The sequence below is a fragment of the Mobula birostris genome, chromosome 26, assembly GCF_030028105.1.
Source record: "Mobula birostris isolate sMobBir1 chromosome 26, sMobBir1.hap1, whole genome shotgun sequence".
NCBI lineage: Eukaryota > Metazoa > Chordata > Chondrichthyes > Myliobatiformes > Myliobatidae > Mobula > Mobula birostris.
Genome location: NC_092395.1, coordinates 1,428,629 through 1,451,323, shown reverse-complemented (window position 1 = coordinate 1,451,323; position 22,695 = coordinate 1,428,629). Strand labels below are relative to the sequence as shown.

The 22,695-nt window shown below is 44.7% G+C and overlaps 1 protein-coding gene across 5 annotated transcripts in view; it reads left to right on the top strand.

Moving 5' to 3' along the window:
• slc25a42 (solute carrier family 25 member 42) overlaps positions 1-21,112 on the top strand; it is a 91,020-nt gene extending 69,908 nt beyond the window's left edge. For all 5 annotated transcript variants that reach the window (XM_072244465.1, XM_072244466.1, XM_072244464.1 and 2 more), the window contains 4 exons: positions 10,750-10,916; positions 12,605-12,721; positions 16,600-16,751; positions 18,553-21,112. In XM_072244465.1, the coding sequence (XP_072100566.1) occupies positions 10,750-10,916; positions 12,605-12,721; positions 16,600-16,751; positions 18,553-18,878 (762 nt within the window). In that variant the 3' untranslated portion in view covers positions 18,879-21,112. The remainder of the gene's footprint in view (positions 1-10,749; positions 10,917-12,604; positions 12,722-16,599; positions 16,752-18,552) is intronic.
• Positions 21,113-22,695: the final 1,583 nt, after the last annotated feature.

Here is a 22,695-nt window from a genome sequence, read left to right as displayed (position 1 = left end):
TGTGTGAATGCTGTGTAACCTGCTACTCAGTACCAAGAGATAACAAAGCACACTGCATACGATTAAGATGAATTATATTTATGAATCTTAACTAAAGGGTTAGTAAAGAAAGGAAAGGAAAAAAGAGGGCTCATTATAATTAAACAGGCAAATTAGCTCAACTCTTTTCCAAAGCACCTGTGATCTCTACAGAAAGACCATTATGTTAGCAGTGAAATCTTTCCCAGGGTGTTACAAACACATAGACCTCCAACTCCAGGACAGGCCGCCTTCACTGAATCTCAGGCTCTCACATCAGATCACCAGTCTCTGGACCCGACTCCACGTGTCCACAAGTTTGGGCTGGTGAAGATGATTGAATAGGATGGCAAATTGTTTTATTATTGTGACATTTAATGAGGTACAGTGAAAAATTTGTATGCCATCCCTACAGATCTTTTAATTACAACAGTGCATTGAGGTGGTACAAGGGAAAGCAATAAAAAGCAGAGTGCAGTTCATGCAGGAAATACGATGTAAAATAGTAACTAGGTTTATGGAAAGAAAAAGAACGGGTGGCTGAGCTGAGATAGATGAATCAAATCTAGAGGTAACATTTTTTTCACAGTATGCAGGTTGAGGTGGGTGATGTTACAGAGACAGAAATTAAGCCAGCTTGGTAGCAGTGTCAATCTGAAGCCTTGAATTACTAACAAGGGAACATCTGCAGATGCTGGAAATCTAAGCAATGCAGACAAAATGCTGAAGGAACTCAGTAGGCCAGGCAGCATCTATGAGTGGGGGAGTGGGGGGAGTACAGTTGGTGCTTCGGGCTGAGTACTGCTGAAGGAACTCTGCCCGAAATATCAACTGTATTTTCTTTCCCCCATAGATGCTGCCTGGCCTGCTGAGTTCCTCCAGCATTTCAAGTGTGATGTGTGTTGCTTGAAGCCATGACTCATTGTTTTAGCACTTTGTGAGAGATGGCATTCAGGAGAATGGGAGCAGTGTCTTTGCTGGGGCCAGTGGCTTTCTCCTCTTTATTTCATCCAGCACTTGCAGAATCAGGTTTATTATCACAGACTTGTGTTGAAAAATGTGTTGTTTTAAAAATTACTATAGATTGCAATAAGAAATGTACAGATAAATAATTTAAATAGAGCAAAGTAGTGAGGTAGTGTGTGAGTTCTGATGGTGGAGGGGAAGAAGCTATTCCTAAAACGTCGTGCCTCCAGGCTCCTCTACCTCCTCCCTGAAGATGCACACTCAGTATTTTAGGAACAGGTAATTTAGTGACAGTTGAAGGGTCAAGAAAAAAGTTTATGTTCGCTGTGGAGTTGAGGATTAATTGTTGTTCTAGTGGTGACTATATTCAATCAGTGGGAGTTTGATTGAAGTCTGATTCCTGTCTATTCCAATGCTTCCAGTAGAAGGAGCTGTGGGACAGTGGTAACAACATCTGCCTATGCACAGAAGGGGAAGCTTTTAGCAAGGACACAGGTGAAGTGGGCTCACATCAAAGTGCATTTATTATCAAAGTATGTATACTATATACAACCTTGAGATTCATTTTCTTGCAGGCAACCACAAAACGAAGAAACACAGTAGAATTCACAAAAAATACCCACACAACAAAGGGCATCAAAGATCCAATGTGTGGGCGAGAAAAAGAACAAATCGTGCAAACAATTAAAACAGCAAACAAATAATACACACAACATGAATTGCAGAGTTTCCGAAAGTGAGTCCACAGCCATGGAGCCAGTTCAGTGCTGATGGCCACAGCGTCAGTTCGGTGCTGAGTCAAGTAAAGCCCCACAGAGCAGTGAGCCGAACACCGGTTCGTCCTTCACCCTCAGCCTCAATGCCTTAATCTCTTTAATCTGGCTTGGCCTTTAAAATGGCTAAACATCGTTTGTTTTTGCTTTCGGGCCCTGCCACATCAATTCTCCCGGAAATTCCCTTCAGCACTGTGTACCGCATTTCACAACTCCCAAATGGAAATTGTGGATTGCAGTGATTGTAGTCAGGAAAGGGTATTTAGTAGAATAGCTAGTAGTTTTGTGCATGCAAAATGTCACTGTCTCGCCACTGCCATCTCAGGTGGAAAAATAAAATTGCACGTGACGTGGATTCTTGTATCATAATTTACTGGCATAATTTACATATTACTATTTGACTATTATGGTTCTATTGCTATTTATTATTTATGGTGCAACTGTAATGAAAACCAATTTCCCCTGGGATCAATGAAGTATGACTATGAGTACTATAAGGCAGCAGGCATTACCAGTCCTCTTTGCCTCCCTATGGTGGGGAGGTGCCTGCCATCCTGCAGTCCCCATGAAGGTGCTCCAGGATTAAGACCTAGTGACAGGAATGGATTTCCAAGTGAAGATGGTGTCTTAAACATTTTCCTGAGAGAGAGGATGGGCTGTGTGCCTATTCAAACATCTCTTAAAAGCCTTTAATGTATTTGCCTTTATCACCATACCAGGCAGTGCATTCCAGGATTCCATGACCCTTGTCAGTTTTTTAAAAAAAAACATCTACCCCTCACAACCCTCTTGAACCTACCCCTCTCACCTTCAATGCATGCCTTCTGCTGTAAGAGATTTCAACCCTGGGAAACAGCTTCTCTCTGTCCACTCTATCTAGGCCTCTCATAATATTGTAAGCCTCTATCAGATCTTCCCTCAGCCTCCAACTCTCCAGACAAACAATACAAGTTTATCCAGCCTCTTGTGCTGCTTCTAAACCAGGAAGCATCGTGGTAAACCTCTTCTGCACCCTCTCCAAAGCCCAAACATCCTTTCTATAGTGGGATGAACAGAACTGTACGCAGTCCTCCAAATGTGGCCAAAACAGTTTTTATAGAGTTGCAACATAATCTCCTGACTTTCTCCAGCAATTTCCCTACAATTGACGTGAGATTCACTGGTCTATAGTTCCCAGGGTTTTCTCTTATTCCCTTCGTAAAAAGAGGCGCAACATTAGCCACATGCTAGTCCTCCAGTGGCTAGAGAGGGCACAAAGATACTGGTCAAGGGCCCAGCAATCTCGTGTCTCGTCTCTTGCCTCCTTCAATAACTTGGGGTAAATCCCATCAGTCCCTGTGGGCTTATCCACCTTAATACTCCTTAGAAGGCCCAACAGTTCCTCCTCCTTGACCTGTAAACGCCCTGACATATTTATACACTCAGCACTTATCTCCTGTTCTCCACATCCTTTTCCTTGGTAGATACTGAAGCAAAGCACTCACTAAGTACCTCACTCACATGCTTTGCATCCAAGCAAGTGTTCTTTTCCCCCTTTTCCTTGAATGGTCCCACCCTCTCCCCGGTTATCCTTTTCCTCTTGATGTACATATAAAATGCCTTGGGATTCACTACTTACCAAGGACTTTTCATGGCCCCTCCTGGCTTTTCCAATTCCCTTCTTTAGTTCTTTTCTGGCTTCTTTATACTCCTCCTGTGTTTCGTTTGACCTGACTTCTGAAGTTTCACATACTTTTCCTTTTTCTTCTTGTATAACCTCTTGCATTACCTCACTGGATATCCAGGGTTCTCTCATCTTTCCATCTCCAGACAACTATAGCAATCTGCAAAGTTTTAGATGTCATGCAGAATCTTCGCAAACTTCTAAGGAAGTAGAGGCATTGCTGTGTTCTCTTAATTGCTGGGCCTAGGACAAGTCCTTTGAAATAACACCAAGGAATTTAAAGCTACTGACCCTTCGAAGAGGACTGGCTCGTGGACCTCTGGTTTTCTCCTCCTTGGTCTGTATGTATTAAAAAAAAAGGTAGCGCAAAAAGAAATGAATAAATACTGAGGCAGTGTTTATGCTCATTGTCTCCTGAGTGGAGGTAGAACAACCAAGAGGAGAAGGTGGAGTTGGAATTGGTCAAAGTGAATCTGAGGTTGTCGAGGGAAAGTGAAGGAACTTGTGGCATATTCCATATGCAGATGATGGAGAAATATGGACTGCTTGCAGGAAGAAGGGATTAGGCATAATTAGCTTAATTAGTTCAATGCAACATTTCAGCCCATCACTGGACACAGCATTTAGTTCAATTTAACATCACACTGTAACTCAAAGAAACTTTACAAAGCAAGCCCACTTGGCAGATTTCCAAGCTAATCAATGGAACAAGAAACAATGTAAATTGTCCTTCAAACAGCAACGTGACATTTCCCATAGTGTGGCAATGTAAAACATACAAAAGCCATTCCCACCATGGGCTCTTTGCCAAAGGATGAGCAAGGAACAACCAGAATAAAGGGCAGGCAGACACAATGAACCAGCCTGCACCTGACCTGCCCCTATTCCTGCCATGATTGGTTAAAGGTTTGACAGTCCTCCGACAAGACATCAACCATCTTGAATTCAGCACTCCTCTCTCCTCCTCGAACCTTACGCCCTTTGAACACAATATCCTTCACTCTCTCCACACCAATCCCAAACTTGCCTTCAAAACTGCAGACAAAGGCGGTGCTGTTGTAAAATGGCAGACTGACCTCTACTTTGCTGAGACCAGGCAGCATTTCTCAGACACTTCCTCATACCTACCCCTTGAAAATGTCCCCACGCCAAATTATCAGAAAAGTGTCTCCAACACCACCATTGACCTCATCAATTCTGAACTCCCATCCAATGCCACCAAACTCATGGTTCCGTTACCTCACACTGCTTGCTTCCACCTCCTATCCAAGATCCACAAACATGACTGTCGGAGCCGGCCTATCGTCTCTGCCTGCTCCTGCCCCACTGAAGTCATGTCCTCATACCTCAACTCCATCCTATCCTCTTTGTTTCAGTCCCCTCCCACCTACATCTGCTACACTTCTCATGCTCTCATAGAACATAGAATAGTATAGCACATTACAGGCCCTTCTGCCCACAATGTTGTGCCGATGCTCAAATCCTGCCTCCCATATAACCCCCCCACCTTAAATTCCTCCATATACTTGTCTAGTAGTCTTTTAAATTTCACTAGTAAAGCCCTAGCTCCCTTAATCTCTGATCATAATGCATACTCTCTAACCCAGGCAGCATCCTGGTAAATCTCCTTTGTACCCTTTCCAATGCTTCCACATCCTTCCTATAGTGAGGCGACCAGAATTGGACACAGTACTCCCAAGTGTGGCCTAACCAGAGTTTTATAGAGCTGCATCATTACATCATGACTCTTAACCTCTATCCCTCGACTTATGAAAGCTAACACCCCATAAGCTTTCTTAACTACCCTATCTACCTGTGAGGCAACTTTCAGGGATTTGTGGACATGTACCCCGAGATCCCTCTGCTCCCCCACACTACCAAGTATCCTGCCATTTACTTTGTACTCTGCCTTGGAGTTTGTCCTTCCAAAGTGTACCACCTCACACTTCTCCAGGTTGAACTCCATCTGCCACTTCTGCATCCTATCAATGTCTCTCTGCAATCTTTGACAATCCTCTACACTATCTACAACACCACCAACCTTTGTGTCGTCTGCAAACTTGCCAACCCACCCCTCTACCCCCACATCCAGGTCGTTAATAAAAATCATGAAAAGTAGAGGTCCCAGAACAGATCCTTGTGGGACACCACTAGTCACAACCCTCCAATCTGAATGTACTCCCTCCACCATGACCCTCTGCCTTCTGCAGGCAAGCCAATTCTGAATCCACCTGGCCAAACTTCCCTGGATCCCATGCCTTCTGACTTTCTGAATAAGCCTACCATGTGGAACCTTGTCACGTGCCTTACTAAAATCCATATAGATCACATCCACTGCACTACCCTCATCTATATGCCTGGTTACCTCCTCAATCTCTTCTAACTTTCAATTCCCTGGCCCTGACTACCTCATTTTCACCATAGATGTTCAGTTCCTAAATCTCCCAATAAGAAGGCCTTAAATCTCTCCACTTTTTTCTCAATAAAACAACCAACCAGTTCCCCTCCAGTACCACTCTCAAATTTTCCTCCAGCAACTCCTACTTTTTCCATACTCCAGGGGTAGCCATGGACACCCTCATGGGCCCCAGCTATGCCTGTCTTTTCATTAGCTGTGTACAACAATCGATGTTCCAAGCCTTCTGAGATGATGCTCCCCAACTCTTTCTCTGCTACATTCTTCTCATTTGCTCCTCAGTAGCATAAGTTTGTGACAACCTGGAAAAGAGTTGGTTCAATGTGGTGTTGCTGACAAATCAGGATTTGCTTGAGTAAGTCTTGAGTAACACACACACACAAAATGGTGGAGGAACTCAGCAGGTCAGGCAGCATCTGTTGAAATGAATAAACAGTCAACATTTTGGGCTGAGACCCTTCAGGGTCTAATGAAAGGTCTCGGTCCAAAATGTTAACTGTTTATTCCCCTCCATACATGCTGCCTGACCTGCTGAGTTCCTCTAGTATTTTGTGTTACTCATTAAACATGTCTATTTTTTCCCAGGTTCAATCAAACCAGCCAAAGAGCCAGATTACCACATGTACATGGAAGCATTGAGTGAAGTGTGCCCACTGTATGTGGTAATAAATTCCACAAATTCACCACCCTTTGGCTAAAGAAATTTCTCCGCATCTTTGTTTTGAAAGGGTGCCCCTCTATCCTGAGGCTGTGCCCTCTTGTCCTAGATTCTCCCACCATGGGAAACATCCTTTCCACACCTACTCTGATTAGGCCTTTCAACATTTGAAAGGGTTCAATGAGATTCTTCCAAATTCTTCTGAATTCCAGCGAGTACAGACCCAGAGCCATCAAATGTTCATTGTTTGATAACCCTTTCATTCCTGGAATCATCCTTGTGAACCTCCTCTGGACCCTCTCCAATGCCAGCACATCTTTTCTAAGTTGAGGGGGCCAAAACTATTCACAATACTCAAGGTGAGGCCTCACCAGTGACTTATAAAGCCTCAGCTTCACCTCTTTGCTTTTGTATTCTAGACCTCTTGAAATGAATGCTCACATGACATTTGCCTTCCTCACCACTGACTCTACCTGCAAATTAACCTTCAGGGTGTTGTGCACAAGGACTCCCAAGTCACTATGCATCTCAGATTCCTGGATTTTCTCTCCGTTTAGAAAATAATTCACATATTTATTTCTACTACCAAAGTAGATGACTGTGCATTTTTCAACTTTGTATTTCATTTGCCACTCCCTTCCCCATTCTCCTGATCTGTCTAAGTCCTTCTGCATCCTGCCTGCCCCTCCACCAATCTTCGTATCATCTGCAAACTTGGCAACAAAGCCCATCTATTCCATCATCTAAATCATTGATATACAGTATAAAAAGAAGCGGTCCCCACATAGACCCCTGCGTAACACCACTAGTCACTGGCAGCCGACCAGAAAAGGATCCTTTTATTCCCACTCACTGCCTCCTACCAATCAGCCAATGTTCTAACTATGCTAGTAACTTTCCTGTAATGCCATGGGCTCTTAACTTGGTAAGCAGCCTCAGGTGTGGCACCTTGTCAGAGGCCTTCTGAACGTCCAAATATACAACATCCACTACATCCCCTTTATCTATCCTACTTGTAATCTCCTCAAAGAATTCCAACAGGTTCACCAGGCAGGATTTTCCCTGAAGGAAACCATACTGACTACTACCTTGTCCTGTGTCACCAAGTACTCCATCACTTCATCCTTAACAATTGACTCTAACATCTTCTCAACTGCTGAGGTCAGGCTACATATAATTTCCTTTCTGCTGCCTTTCTCTTTTAAAAAGTGGAGTAACATTTGCAAATTTCCAGTCCTCTGGCACCATGCCGAGCTCAATGATTTTTGAAAGATCATTTCTAATTGCACCACAATCTCTCACGCTACCTCTTTCAGAACTCTCAGGTGCAGCTCCTTTGGTCTGGGTGACTTGTATACCTTTAGGTCTTTCAGCTTTTTGAGCGCCTTCTCTCTCGTAACAGTAACTGCGCCCACTTCTCTTCCTTCAAACTCTACAGCATCAGTCTTCAACAGTGCAAAGACTGACACAAAATACTCATTTAGTTCATCAGCCATCTCCTTGTCCCTTGTTATTATTTCTCCTGCCTCACTTTCCAGTGGTCCTATATCCACTCTCGTCTCTTTTTTATTTTTAGCATACTTGAAAAATCTTTTACTATTCACTTTGATAATATTTGCTAGCTTACTTTCATATTTTATCTTTTCCCTTCTAATGATTTTTTAATTGCCCTCTGTAGGTTTTTAAAAACTTACCAATCCTCTATCTTCCCAATCCTCTATCTTCCCACTAATTTTTGCTTTGTTGTATGCCCTTTCTTTTGCTTTTACAATGGTTTTGACTTCCCTTGTCAGCCATGATTGTACTATTTTACCATTTGAGTATTTCTTCATTTTTGGAATACTTGTGTCTTCCACCTCCTCATTTTCCCAGAAACGCACACCATTGCTGCTGTGCTGACATCCCTGCCAGCAGTTCCTTCCAATTTACTTTGGCCAGCTCCTCTCTCATACCACTTTAATTTCCTTTATTCCACTGAAATATTGCTGCATCAGATTGTACTTTCTCCCTGTCAAATTTCAAGTTGTACACAATCATATTGTGATCACTGGTTCCTAAATGTTCTCTTATCTTCAGCTCCCTAATCACCTCTGATTCATTACATAACACCCAATCCAGTATAGCTGATCCCCTAACAGGCTCAATGACAAACTGCTCTAAAAAGCTATCTCTTAGGCATTCAACAAACTCCCTCTCTTGAGATCCATTACCAACCTGATTTTCCCAACGGACCTGCATGTTAAAATCTCCCATGAACTACCATAACATTGCCCTTTTGACTCGCCTTGTCTGTTTCCTGTTGTAACCTGTGGTCCACATCCTAGCCACTGTTGGGAGGCTGTATATAACTGCCATCAACGTCCTTTTACCCTTGCAGTTTCTTAACTCAACCCACAAGGATTCAACATCTTCTGATCGTATGTCACATCTTTCTACTGATTTGATGCCTTTCTTTACTAGTAGAGCCACAGCACCCCCTCTGCCTACCTGCCTATTCCTCCAATATAATGTGTAACCTTGGACATTCAGCTCCCAACTCCAACCATCCTTCAGCCACAATTCAGTGATGGCCACAACATCATATCCAACAATCTATAATATTGCAACAAGATCATCCACCTTATTTCTTATAGTGTGTGCATTTAGAAACAACATCTTGTATTTGCTATGCTTTCTGACTCTGCATCCCTAATGATTTGATAGTCAGCCTGCTGGCTGTGACCATGTTCCATCACCTGCCTGCCCTTCCTGACAATTTGACTGCACGCTATCTTTACTTTTTTACCATCCGTCCTTTCCTGAGTCCCTTCACTCCGTTTCCCACACCCTTGCCAAGTTAGTTTAAACCCTCCCCAACAGCACTAACAAACCTGCCCGCAACAATATTGGTCCCCCTCAGGTTCCAGTCTAACCCGTCACTTTTGAACAGGTCATTCTCCCCCAGAAGAGATCCCAATTATCCATGATCCTGAAGCCCTGCCCCCTGCACCAGCTTCTCAGCCACGTATTTATCTGCCAAATCATCCTGTTTCTATCCTCACTGGCACGTGGCAAATAGTTGTTACTCTGGATCTGATGCAGCACAAAAAAAAGCAATGGGACAGTGAACACAACAGTAAACAGCACACAATATAAATACATAAGACAGCTTATATACATAGATTGTATGTCCATAGAGTGACTGACTGGAAATAATAAAGTAGTGATGATGGGGGTGTTGATCAGCCTTACTGCGTGGGGAACATAACTGTTTTTGAGTCTGGTTGTCCTGGTGTGGATGCTACGTAGCCTCTTCCCCAATGGGTGCGGGACAGACAGTCTATGAGCAGGGTGGGTGGGATCCTTCATGATGTTACTGACCCTTTTCGAGCACCTTTAACTGCAGGAGGCTGAGCAATAAGCTTTTAATCATGGAGGGATTTATAAAGTGGATAATCAAATCTTTCCCCCAGTAGGGAGTGTATAACTAAAGGGCATAGATTTATGAGCAGTCCATGAGCTGGGTCGGTGTGATCTTCATGATGTTTCTGGGGCAGCAGCCAAAACTCCCCTCTCTTGTCACCAGAACAGGAACAGCTGCTTGTGTATCCCTGCTGTCCATGGACTTCTGTTCTCCACAGATTAGTGGCTGTCTTTCCCTGGCACCCTCACCCACCTCTCTTCCTGACCACATCTGGTGTCTATGCACACCCTTGCCTACCCTTCGTGGGTCCTCTCTTTGGTCAGCTTCCTGCTTTCTCAGTGTCACTTTGGAATTCTGCATATGGGGCTCATAGTCCATTCAGAAATCTGATGGTGAAGAAGCTGTTTCTGAAATTCTGTGTGTCTTCAGGTTCCTGCACCACCACCGTGATTGTAGCAGTGAGAAGAGAACACGTCCTGGGAGATGGGCATCCTTAATGATGGATGCTGCCTTTTTGAGGCATCGCCTTTTGAAGGTGTCCTTGAAGGGGAGGTTCGTGCCCATGATGCAGCTGGCTGAGTTTGCAACTTTCTGCATCTTTTTCCACTCCTGTGAATTAGAGCCTCCATACCAGATGGTAATGCAAACAGAATGCTCTCCATGGTAATCTGTAGAAATGTGCGAGAGCCATTCATGACATATCAAATCTCCTCCTCAAACTCCTCTTCTCTGACTGTCCATTGCCCTGGCACCATCTTCCCCACTCCCCCACTGACCAGTGGACCACCTGACCCCTCCCTTCCCTTACCCCGTGTATTGGAGAGTAACAGTTGTTCTTGCTCTTTGCTGCAGGAGGTTGTGAAGCTGATTTACAGAACCTACCGTAAGGAAGGCTTCTTCAGCCTGTGGCGAGGTAACTCTGCCACCATGGTTCGCGTCGTCCCTTATGCTGCACTGCAGTTCTGCTCTCACGAACAGTACAAACATATTCTGGGAACCTACTATGGAACCCATGGAAGGTTAGTACACCGACACTGTGACATCACTGAGATTGTTTTCCCCATGCTGTGTTCACTCTCTCCTGGACTGAACTGCCGTCTGGTTTCCCTGCCGTGCCTGTTCCCCACATTCTGTCTGAATTCTGTGGTCCAGTCGAGGGTGAATTTAATTTAAAAGGAAATAATCTGCTTCTTGGCCTGAAATGTCGACTGTACTTTTTTTCAACATATGCTGCCTGTCCTGCTGAGTTCCTCTGGCATTTTGTGTGTGTTGAATTTATTTTAGTAAATTTGGAGATGCAGCACAGTAACAGCCCCTTCTGGCCCAATGATCCCGTGCCCCTCAATTACACCCATGTGGCCAATTAACCTACTGACCAGTACATCTTTGGAATGTGGGAGGAAGCTGGAGCACCTGGAGGAAACTCCATAGTTACAGGGAGAGCGTACAAGCTCCTTACAGATAGTGGCGCGAATTGAATCAAGGCCGCTGGCGCTGTCAGGCAATGCTCTTACCACTACTCCACCCTGCCGAATGGTGGAAGGCATTCCGCACATCTTACTACTTTGTTCAGTACTTTCTCTCGTATTGAATCAAAGCCCATAAGAGTGACATGGTAGTGTAGCGTAGTGTTCAGCATATCGCTATTACAGCACCAGTGACCCAGGTTCAATTCCGTTACTGTCGGGAAGGTGTTCGTGCATTCTACTTATGACATGTGGCTTTCCTACTGTGCTCTGTACTCGTAACTCTGGATTTCTAGTGAACCTCTGCAAGGAGAAATGTGTCAGAATGGTTCCCATTGCAACCATCAGCTAGGTCCGCATATAAGCAGCTGGTGTCAGAGTGAGGTACTACGTATTTATGCACTCATTGAACAGAGTGTGCTGACTGACAGGAGGTCCAGATGAAGGTGAGATAGGACACGTAGAGAGCATTGTACGATACAGTGGAGTTGGATTCTGCATGAAGTGCTGAACCTCTGTAATGTAGATTACTGCTAGTTCGGTTCATTGGCGAGACCGGTAGTAGAGCTTCGTGGCCACGGTCGTATCGCTGTGGCGCGGTGTCCGTACTGGGTCGGGTCGCTGTAGCACGGTGTCTGTACTGACTAGGGGGTTGGCTCACCCATTGGTGCTGCCCTCCTGTGTCGTCTTGGTGAAATGCAAGCTAGATTATGTTTGTGGCTGTGCAAGTGCACGATGATCAGACTGCTTCAGGCTTGTTTGTGCCGATGACCCGATGACATCCTATGGACCATCATTCTACAGGGCATGACACTCGGGGGTTCGGCTGTGTATTTATTTTTTGTGTGACTGTATGTTTACCTGCTATCTTGTATGTGCTCTGCATGCCTTGTGCTATGTGTGACTGTCGATACTGTGTTGTACACCTTGGCCCTGAAAAAACACTGTTTTGTTTGGTTGTATTCATGGGTATTCATGTATGTTTGCATGACAGTTAAACTTGAATTTGACCTGGGCAGGGATTCCCAGCAGTATGAATCTTCCCTGTGTAACTATGGAGTTATGCCTCTGGGGTTTTCCTTCTCGCCCTGATCCAGGATTACTTTGCAGGGCTGTTTAATTCCATAGCCGTCTGTGGAAAGAATGTCATATGTGGAACTGAATGTTGTCACCGTCACCAGATTATAAAATTAACCTGTGACAGAACGCCACTAACCTTTAATATCTCTACTCTCTGCCAGACCCCTCCCTCCTGTACCGCGGCTGCTGGCCGGGTCATTGGCAGGAATCACCGCCACCACGCTGACCTACCCACTGGATCTAGTGCGGGCGCGAATGGCTGTCACCCCCAAGGAAATGTGAGTACTTGGTGAAGGAAGTTGTGCTTTATAAACCCTTGTTCCATTGCAAGCTTGCTCGTCCAGAACTGTGCTGCCTTGCAGCAATGCCCTCCATTCACCGACTAAACTTCTCCTGCAATGACTGGATTAATAGTTGTCATTCTTTGTTAGATTCAAATTAAATTTATTATCAAAATACATATGTCACCATATACAACTCTGAGATTCACTTTCTTGCAGGCATTCACAGTAAGTACAAAGGAACGCAGAATCAATGAAATACAGCATGCAATAGAGACAGATAAGCAAACAACAAACTGCAAATACAAGAAGAAAAGAAAAATAATAAATAAATAAACAGTAAATATTGAGGACATGAGTTGCAGAGACCTTAAAAGTGAATTCAAAGATTGTGGAACCAGTTCAAATTTGGGGTGAGTAAAGTTGTCCACTGGTTCAAGAGCCTGATGGCTGAGGGGTAATAACTTGTTTCTGAACCTGGTGGTGTGAATCCTCAGGCTCCTGTACCTCCTCCCCGATGGCGGCAGCAGCAAGAAGAGAGTATGACTGGGTGGAGGGCATCTCTGGTGGATGCTCCTTTCCTGCGACAGCGCTCCATGTCGTTGTGCTTTACCCGTGATGGATTGGGCTATATCCACTACTTTTTGTAGTTTTTTCATGGTCTGCCACCTCTCTGTCTTTGTGTCTTTAATCTACTTTCAGATCCTCATCTTTGCCTCTTCCATTCTGATGTGCTTTGAGCCGTGGTTGAATGTTTGGCATTCCACAATCCCTTTCTATACCTTTCTGTCTCTATTTTCTTTCATCTTCAATGAAGGTTTTCCTATCCTCTCCAAAAATAGTGCGTGGGGTGCTCTTGGTGTTTGTATGGCAATGGCAGTGATATATATTTATTCAGATATCCAGCATGGAGCAGGTCCTTTCCGGCCCAATGAGTCACACCACCCAGCAACCCACCTATTTAACCCTAGCCTAATCACAGGACAATTTACAATGACCAATTGACCACTAACCGGTACGCCTTTGGAATGTGGGAGGGGACCAGAGCACCCGGAGGAAACTTGTGCATTCATGGGAAGAATATGCAAACTCCTTACAGACAATGGCAGCAATTGAACCCAAGTTGCTGGCTTTGTGAAGCGTTGTGCTAACTATTACGCTAATCTCTGCCAACTCCTTACAGACAGGGATTGGATTGAACCTGGGTCGCTGGTAATGTAAAGTGTGCTAACCACTATGCTACTCTGCTGCCTCTTACTTTGTCAACCATAAGACGTGGAAGCAGAAGTAGGCCATTCAACAGCCACTGGGTTGTAGCCATCACTGGAAAGAGGCAATTCCTCTCTGCCACTTCCTTGGTAATATCATTCAATAAAATGTACTTCACCCTTTTCCTATACCCTCTCTGAGTGCTTTAATATTTAACAACATACAATATAGACTTTCCCTGCTACAACGCCCTCCATTTTTCCCTATCTAAGAGTCTCTTAAATGTCCCTAATGTATTACCACCCCTGGCAGGGTGTTCCACACACCCACCACTTGGTGTTTTTTTTACATACATACATACACACACTTTCTTCCAATCACTTTAAAATGATACCCCCTACTATTCGTTATTTCTGCCCTGGGAAAATGTCTCTGGCTGTCCACTCTATCTATACCTCTTATCATCTTCCATCAAGCTGCTGGACCAGAGTGGATAACTTTATTCACCCTACAATGAACTGATTCCACAACCTGTGGACTCACTTTTAAGGACTCTGCAACTCGTGTTTCCAATGTTATTGCTTTCTTTTTGTGTTTTCACAGTTTGTTGTCGTTTGCACTTTGCTTCCTTATCTGTCGTGCAGTATTTCATTCTATCAAGCCACCTCTCATCCTCCTCCACTCCAAAGAGAAAAGCCCTCGCTCACTCAGCGGAATTAGTATTCTTACTGAATCTTCCTCTGTTCCTTCTCAGTATGTTCCAGTTTGTAGCTTTAAAAAAAAAAATCACCTCTATTTATACAACACAAACACGAGGAATTCTGCAGATGCTGGAAATTCAAGCAACACACATCAAAGTTGCTGGTGAACGCAGCAGGCCAGGCAGCATCTCTAGGAAGAGGTGCAGTCGACGTTTTGGGCCGAGACCCTTCGTCAGGACTAACTGAAAGAAGAGCTAGTAAGAGATTTGAAAGTGGGAGGGGGAGCGGGAGATCCAAAATGATAGGAGAAGACAGGAGCGGGAGGGATGGAGTCAAGAGCTGGACAGGTGATTGGCAAAAGGGATATGAGTGGATCACATGAATACTAACTTCTCTAACTTCTGCTAATGCCCCACCTCCCCCCGTACCCTATCCGTTATTTATTTATATACACATATTCTTTCTCTCTCTCTCTCCTTTTTCTCCCTTTGTCCCTTTCACTATACCCCTTGCCCATCCTCTGGGTTTTTCCCCCCCTCCCCCTTTTCCTTCTCCCTGGGCCTCCTGTCCCATGATCCTCTCATATCCCTTTTGCCAATCACCTGTCCAGCTCTTGGCTCCATCCCTCCCCCTCCTGTCTTCTCCTATCATTTTGGATCTCCCCCTCCCCCTCCCACTTTCAAATCTCTTACTAGCTCTTCTTTCAGTTAGTCCTGATGAAGGGTCTTGGTCTGGAAACGTCGACTGTACCTCTTCCTAGAGATGTTGCCTGGCCTGCTGCGTTCACCAGCAACTTTGATGTGTGTTACCTCTATTTATATTTTGCCAGAAGTTTTCTTTCTTTTTAAATCTTTTTATTGAACAAGTATACAAAGGGTAAGCCATAAAGGCACTAATACACTGTTAGAAATTACAGGAGATATTAATACAGAAGAAAAAATTGATACAAACAGTGCAATTTAAACATAAAATAATATGGTAAAATAATAGTATACTGATTTTTATATATATATATATATCAATAGAGAAAAGGAAAAAAAAAACCCAAAAAAGACCCCCAAAAAAAATCCACGTGCAACTAAACTAAAAGCGAAGCAAAGCAATGGGCTAACTTGGAAACAGGTAGAGTTAAAGAACTTAAAATCACGTCCTCAAACCAACCTCTGTTAAAAACAATTAAAAAAAGGCAAGAAGGGAATATAAATATGGAACAAAAGAGAAAAAAAATTACATTAAATGAAAATATTGAATAAAAGATCTCCAGGTCTGTTCAAATTTAAGTGAGGAATCATAAAGATTACTTCTAACTTTCTCCAAATTTAAGCATAATATCGTCTGGGAAAACCAAAAAAAGGTAGTTGGAGCATTAGGCTCTTTCCAATGTTGTAAGATACATCTTTTCGCCATTAAAGTAAGAAATGCAATCATTCTACGTGCTGAAGGGGAAAGATTACTGGAAATTTTAGGTAATCCAAAGATAGCAGTAATAGGATGAGGAGAAATATCTATATTCAATACCTTTGAGATAATATTAAAAATGTCTCTCCAGAAAGTTTCCAGAGTAGGACAAGACCAAAACATATGAGATAAAGAGGCTATCTGCCCCGGACATCTATCACAAAAAGGATTAATATGAGAATAGAAACGAGCTAATTTATCTTTGGACATATGTGCTCTATGAACAACTTTAAATTGAATTAGGGAATGTTTAGCACAGATAGAGGAAGTATTGACTAATTGTAAAATCTGCCCCTAGTCATCCACGGAAATAATAGAACCCAATTCTTGTTCCCAATCTGACCTAATCTTATCAAATGGAGCTTTCCTAAGTTTCATAATAATATTATAAATAATAGCCATTACACCTTTCTGACATGGATTAATTTTGCCAGAAGTTTTCGAAGTCCCTTTAAGAGTTGTTCATTCGCATCCTGTTCTGACTCTGTCTGTGATATGTACCAACAGGTATGGAAATATTCTGCATGTCTTCATCCGCATATCACGGGAAGAAGGAGTGAGGACACTGTACAGTGGGTTTTGCCCAACACTACTCGGAGTAATTCCGTACTCTGGCCTCAGCTTCTTCACCTATGAAACGTGCAAGAAGCTACATGCAGGTACAACTATTTGTACATTAAAGGGTTAATGTATGAGGAGCATTTGATGTCTCTGGGCCTGTACTCACTGCAGTTTAGAAGAATGAGTGGGGGTGGGGAGGGAATTTCATTGAAAACTCGAATATTGAAAGGCTTAGACAGTGGATGTGGAGAAGACGTTATTACAGTGGGGGAATCTAGGATATCAGAGGGCCCAGCTTCAAAATAGAGGGATGTCCATTTTGAACAGAGACAAGGAAGAATTTCTTTAGCCAGAGGATAGTGAATCTATGGGATTCATTGTCACAGACAGCTGTGGAGGCCAAGTCATTGGGTATATTTAAAGTGGAGGTTGATAGGTTCTTGGTTAGTCAGGGCATCAAAGGGTATGGGGACAAGGCAGGAGAATGGGGTGCGAGGAATACTAAATCAGCTATGGTGAAAGGGGGGAGCAGACTTGATGGGCCGAGTGGCCTAATTCTGTTTCTCTGTCCTCTGGTCTTGCGGCTGGTTGGCATGTGTTTTAGCAGTGGGCTTAGCAAGAGATGGAGCTGGGTGTTGGAAGAATCAATGTCCTACAATAACAACCATAAAGTATTACAACATGATACAGCACAAGATTAATCCATTTGGCCCACTTTGCTGAAACTAGCTCAGTGAAGGAGCTGTGAAATGGACTCCTCTGTTATTGATTTCTCGAGCTTCTAATTCTCCTCCCCCTTCTCGATTCATACCCCATTCTGGTTCCCTTCTCACCCCTTCTCTTCACCTCACCTGCCTATCATCTCCCTCTGGTTCTACCCACCCCTTTTCCTTTTCTCCCGTGTTCCACTCTCCTATCAGATTCTTTCTTCTCCAGCCCTTTACCTTTCCTACCCTCCTGGCTTCACCTATCTCATTCCAGCTTCTCACTTCACTCCCCCTCCCCCACCCACCCACCTCCCACCTTCCCTTCATTTGGTCTCTCCTATCACCTGCCAGCTTGTACTCTTTCCCCCTCCCCCACCTCCTTATTCTGCTACTGCCCCCCTTTCTTTCCAGTCATGATGAAGGTTCTCAGGCCAAAATGTCAACTGTATATTCATTTCCACAGATGCTGTCTGACCTGCTGAGTTCCTCCAGTATCTTTTGCAGGTTGATCCCATTTCACGTCTTCTGTACCCACAGCCCTTCAATCTTGCTGTATGGCTGATTATCCTGGGAGTGCACATCTCGCACAAGCTCTCATGGTCCCAGACACATCTTTCTTGATCAACAAAGCTCACCAAAGCCTGCTTTCCAAGGAGGCTGAAGAGAGCTGGACAGTACACATCCATACTCCCATCCAGTCATTCTACAGATGCATCCTAACAAATGGTATTACTTCCTGGTAAAGAAACTGCACCTACCCATCCCTCCACATCCCGAACCACCACTACTTTATCATTTGCTGTCAGCCACCTTATGTACAGACACTCTTGTGGACATACAATCTATGTATATAAGCTATCTTGTGTCTTTATATTTATTGTGTCCTTTATTATTTTCTTGTGCTGCATTAGATCCAGAGTGACAGTTATTTCATTCTCCTTTACACTTATGTACAGGAAATAACATTAAGCAATCTTGAATGGACAAGTGTACATTCCATAGGCTTTTGGATATGAAGAGTTTTGGATATGGACAGGGAAGGGGTTAGTGCAGAAAGTGAATGGTGGAGCCAAACATTTTGATCCTGCTCTGATTTCTGACTGGTTGGTGGGACATTAACCAGTTCTGCTCTTGCATCATTAACCCACTCTGTGTGTGTGTGTGTGTGTCTGTCTGTCATGCTTGCTTCCAGAGTACACAGACAGACTGCAGCCATACCCTCACGAGCGGATGGTGTTCGGAGCCTGTGCTGGGCTCATTGGCCAGTCGGCCTCCTACCCGTTAGACGTTGTGAGACGGAGGATGCAGACAGCAGGAGTGAAGAGCCACACATATGGTGGCATGGTGGAGACCATGGTGCAGCTGGTGAGGGAGGGTGGTGTGATTGGGGGCCTGTACAAGGGCCTCAGCATGAACTGGATAAAGGGCCCCATTGCGGTGGGCACCAGTTTCACCACTTTTGACCTCCTGCAGATCGTACTTCGCAAATATCAAGAGCACTACACCTTACCGAGGTAGTGGCACGAACAGACCCGGCAGTCTTAAGAACCGGATCGGAATAATCACTTATACTAAAGTGTCCAGAATGGGACCTGGTGATTACTGGACAGGGGGTAACAAGTTAGAGTAACAGCGGAGGCTGGCATGCTGACAAAGCAAGGCGCATTCCTTGCAGTGCTGTCAAATTAACCTGGTTTAATATTAATTGTTGTTGAGACACTCGATTGCCTTCTTTTCAGTTTAAAGTTGTAATGGTTTTAAATGGCACTGAAATGCTGACTGCATCCTGCACTGCCTCCTGGTGGCTCTGTGCAAGGGAGACTGGCCCAGTTCAGAAGAAGGAGGGGGTGTGTGTGTGTGTGTGTGTGTGTGTGTGTGTCTTTCTGTCTCAGTCAGAATGAATGGCTCGCCTGTTGTCCAGTTGGGATGGGGTGTGTGCATCTGAATTCTACTCGTTTTGTCCTCCCTCACTGCTGGATCAGGGCAGGAAAGTGGAGGCTATGCCAGTTTTGAGCCTTCTCCAGGATGGTCACTGTATTGTCAGCTAGACCGAGATGAGTGGAAGACTCGGTCTGGCCCACAAGGAAGCACACAGTGCTTTGCTCCTGTGGCTTGCTTGCTTGAGGAGAAACTGGCAGTCGATGCCTTTGAGGGTTGTGTGATTGATTCAAATGGCTTGCCTGAGCTTTTTAAACAAGCTGCTACTGGGTCTCTAATTGCCCACTCTTTGGGTTTTAACATAACTTATTTTAACTTTTCAAGCTACTTGCAAACTACCCAGTCTCCTGTGAATTGGACGGTGTGATGCAGTGTCTCTGCTGAAGGTGGTGAGGTGCAAGGGTCATTTATGTTGGGACAAGGAGTGATTTTTTTTTTTTCCCCCCTCTCATTGTTGCCAAACTTTCATCTCTTGGCCAAAAGCTTTGTCAGTAATTGCACTAATAACCTTTAAGGATGGCTGCTGGTATTTGGTAAGGGTTTATCAAGCCCATGACCCTGCTTCCCCTTATAGAACTCTTAAACACTGAGAAGCTGTTGAGCCTTCCATAAATCGTTAGCCTCCCCTCTTTCCCAGTGACCACTTCGGGACAGTCACTGGCTCACGACCATGTGTGGCTGGGCTGCTCAGACAGTCCTGCTGCTCCTAGACTCTCTGACCAGTGAGTCTGACCTGGAATGTGCCTTAATTGTGTGGGCTGAGGAAACAGTGGGCACCTTCTGATGGTCAGTGACAGCAGCAGTGAGCTGCACATTTCACCAGGCAACGCACACTGTGCTCCTGCATGTAGGTGGAGTGTGTGACTGATGGACTGGCCAGTTGTCTGTCTGTCTGTCTGTTCCTCCTGTATCTGCATGTATCATTCAGTCTTGGCTCCTCAGAACCAGTGAAGTAGCTCAATATGGTCACCATCACAAAGGGCATGATGGAAGTGGCTAACGATGGCAATGGCCTGGAATGTTTGCTCCAGCCGTGTCATTTGTGGTTTGGTGTCCAAACCTGGAGACCTGTTTGATCCTACAACCTCACAAGCCCACTGAGGTTACCTGAAGACACAGTCGATGGTTTGTCAGGGAGCTGATCTGTAGTTAGTCTTTTAAGTAGAATGGACCAGATCTTGAGAGCAGGGAATGAAGCTGTTGGTGGGGATCGGGTTTAGGGTTCTGACTTGGGGTAGAAAAGCGAAAGCGGGGGGTTAGGTTCTGACCCGGGGTCAGTGAGCAAGGACAGGGAACAAAGGTTGTAGGTAGGGAGCAGGGGGTGAGGTTCTGACCCGGGGTCAGTGAACAGTGGTGTCATTGGTATTTTCAATACTCCTGACTTCAGCATTGTGGACACAACAATTGAGGCTGCTGTTCTGCATGAGGCCCACTTTCTGGGGGATCTTTAAAGTAGGTCTGATCTACACGGAGAGTAAAAAAAACTCTGTTGTGTTGTTGAAGAGAAGGTGTTGTGGCCAACATTTCACAGCCACTTGCATTAAAACCAAATGCTGTGTACTTTATCTTGTGGCTGTGTGTGGGATCTAACCCTGTGTCAGCTAGCTGCTGTGATTTCCTCTACCACCTCTACACTGTGTGAGTGTAACGTGGTGGGTGTTTTGGGGAGTGTGAGAAGGCAGACAGATGTCCCACCCTTTCCCATAAGTGACTTCACTACAAAGTGTCAAGCTGTAGTCAGTTGTTTGAATGATTTTTGTTAATGCAAAATAAAATGATTTCAATAAAACGACCTTGCTGCTGTTTAAAGGTAATGGTTAAGAGGTGTCTCTCGCCTGGACTTGCCCTGCAGATGAGGTTCTTCCTGCCCACATCACTCAGTCTCTGGAGCTACCATCGCTGTCCTCTCGGGTTGAGCCTCTGTCACTCAAAACCAAGGCATCCCCTTCTCCAGGTGGTGTGGATGCCACTCACTCGGGTGAGGAAAAGGTGCTAGAGTTGATCAAGTTCAAGTTTACTGTCATCTGACTGTACGTACATACAACCAACTGAAACTATGTTTCTCTGGACCACGGCGCACCCACACAACATAGATCACACAGGGCACATAAACCAAAATATTACTATCAATAAACTAATAAAATAAAATTCAGAATGCATGTAGTACACAGGTGAACAGTAGAGTCAGCAGCTCGCTATCCTGGTAATGAGAACTCGGTGGTGATAGGATATTCATTAGTCTCACAGCCTGAGGAAGAAGCTGTTACTCAGTCCTAGTCCTGATGCTCCTCTACCTCCTTCCTGATAATAGTGGGTCAAAGGGATTGTGATAGGGGTCCTCAACAATGCTCCTGGCACTTTGTCTGCAATGCTCCCAGTAAATATCCCAAATAGGGGTGAGGGAGACCCCAGTTATCCTCTTGGCAGTTTTTACTGTCCTCTTGTGGTCTGCTGCCTTGCAGCTTCTGTACATACAGTGATGCAGCCAGACGTGTCCTCCTGCAGGAAGTGATTAGAATGGGGGTTGGAAGCCGTGCAATCCCCAATCTCCTCCAAGTGCTGTACCGCCTTGACTAGTGAGGAGGTGTTGTGGCTGTGCTGGGGTCAGCCCACAAGTGTCACCTGCTTCTGGCACCAACATACCATGTTCACAACTTACTAACCCTAACCTGTACATCTTTGCAGTGTGGCAGAAAACTGGAGCACCCGCAGGAAACTTGCATGGTCATGGTGAGAATGTGCAAACTCTTCACAGATTTCAACCGTGATCACTGACTCCATAAAGCGTTATGCTACTGTACTGCTCAGGAAACCTAAGAAAAAGATGAGCTTTATATGTTATGTCACATGTACATTGAAACATGGAGCGGAATGTCATTTGTGTCGTGTCAAATCAGATCAGCAAGCACTGAGTTAGACAGTCCGCAGGTGTCATCACGCTTCAGTGCCAACATAACATGCCCACCCACAACTTAGCCCTCTTTAGACTGTGGGAGGAAACCCACTCTTTATCGTGTCAGGTACACGGTAACAGGGAAAATGCACAAGCTCTTTACAGGTAAGGGCGGATAGTGAACCCCGATTAGTGATGGATGGCGCTGTAAAATACTACACTAATTGTGACGCTGCCTCAGAGAATAACTGATGAAATAGGAATATGCAAGCTGTAGTTACAACATGGGCTTTGGGTTTTTGCAGATGACAATGAGCAAGAACTCTAAAACTGGGCTGTTGTCTTTCTGCGACAGTGGGTAATATCTGAGACTTCGAGTAGACTCGACAGGATGAGTGAGTGAGAGGCTGACAAGGCCGTGTCTCAGAGTGATGGGGACATGCGTTTTTGAACCTTTCACTGGCCGGGTTCCTGGGTTCTTTCTCTAGAGGTCTGGCAGCAGAG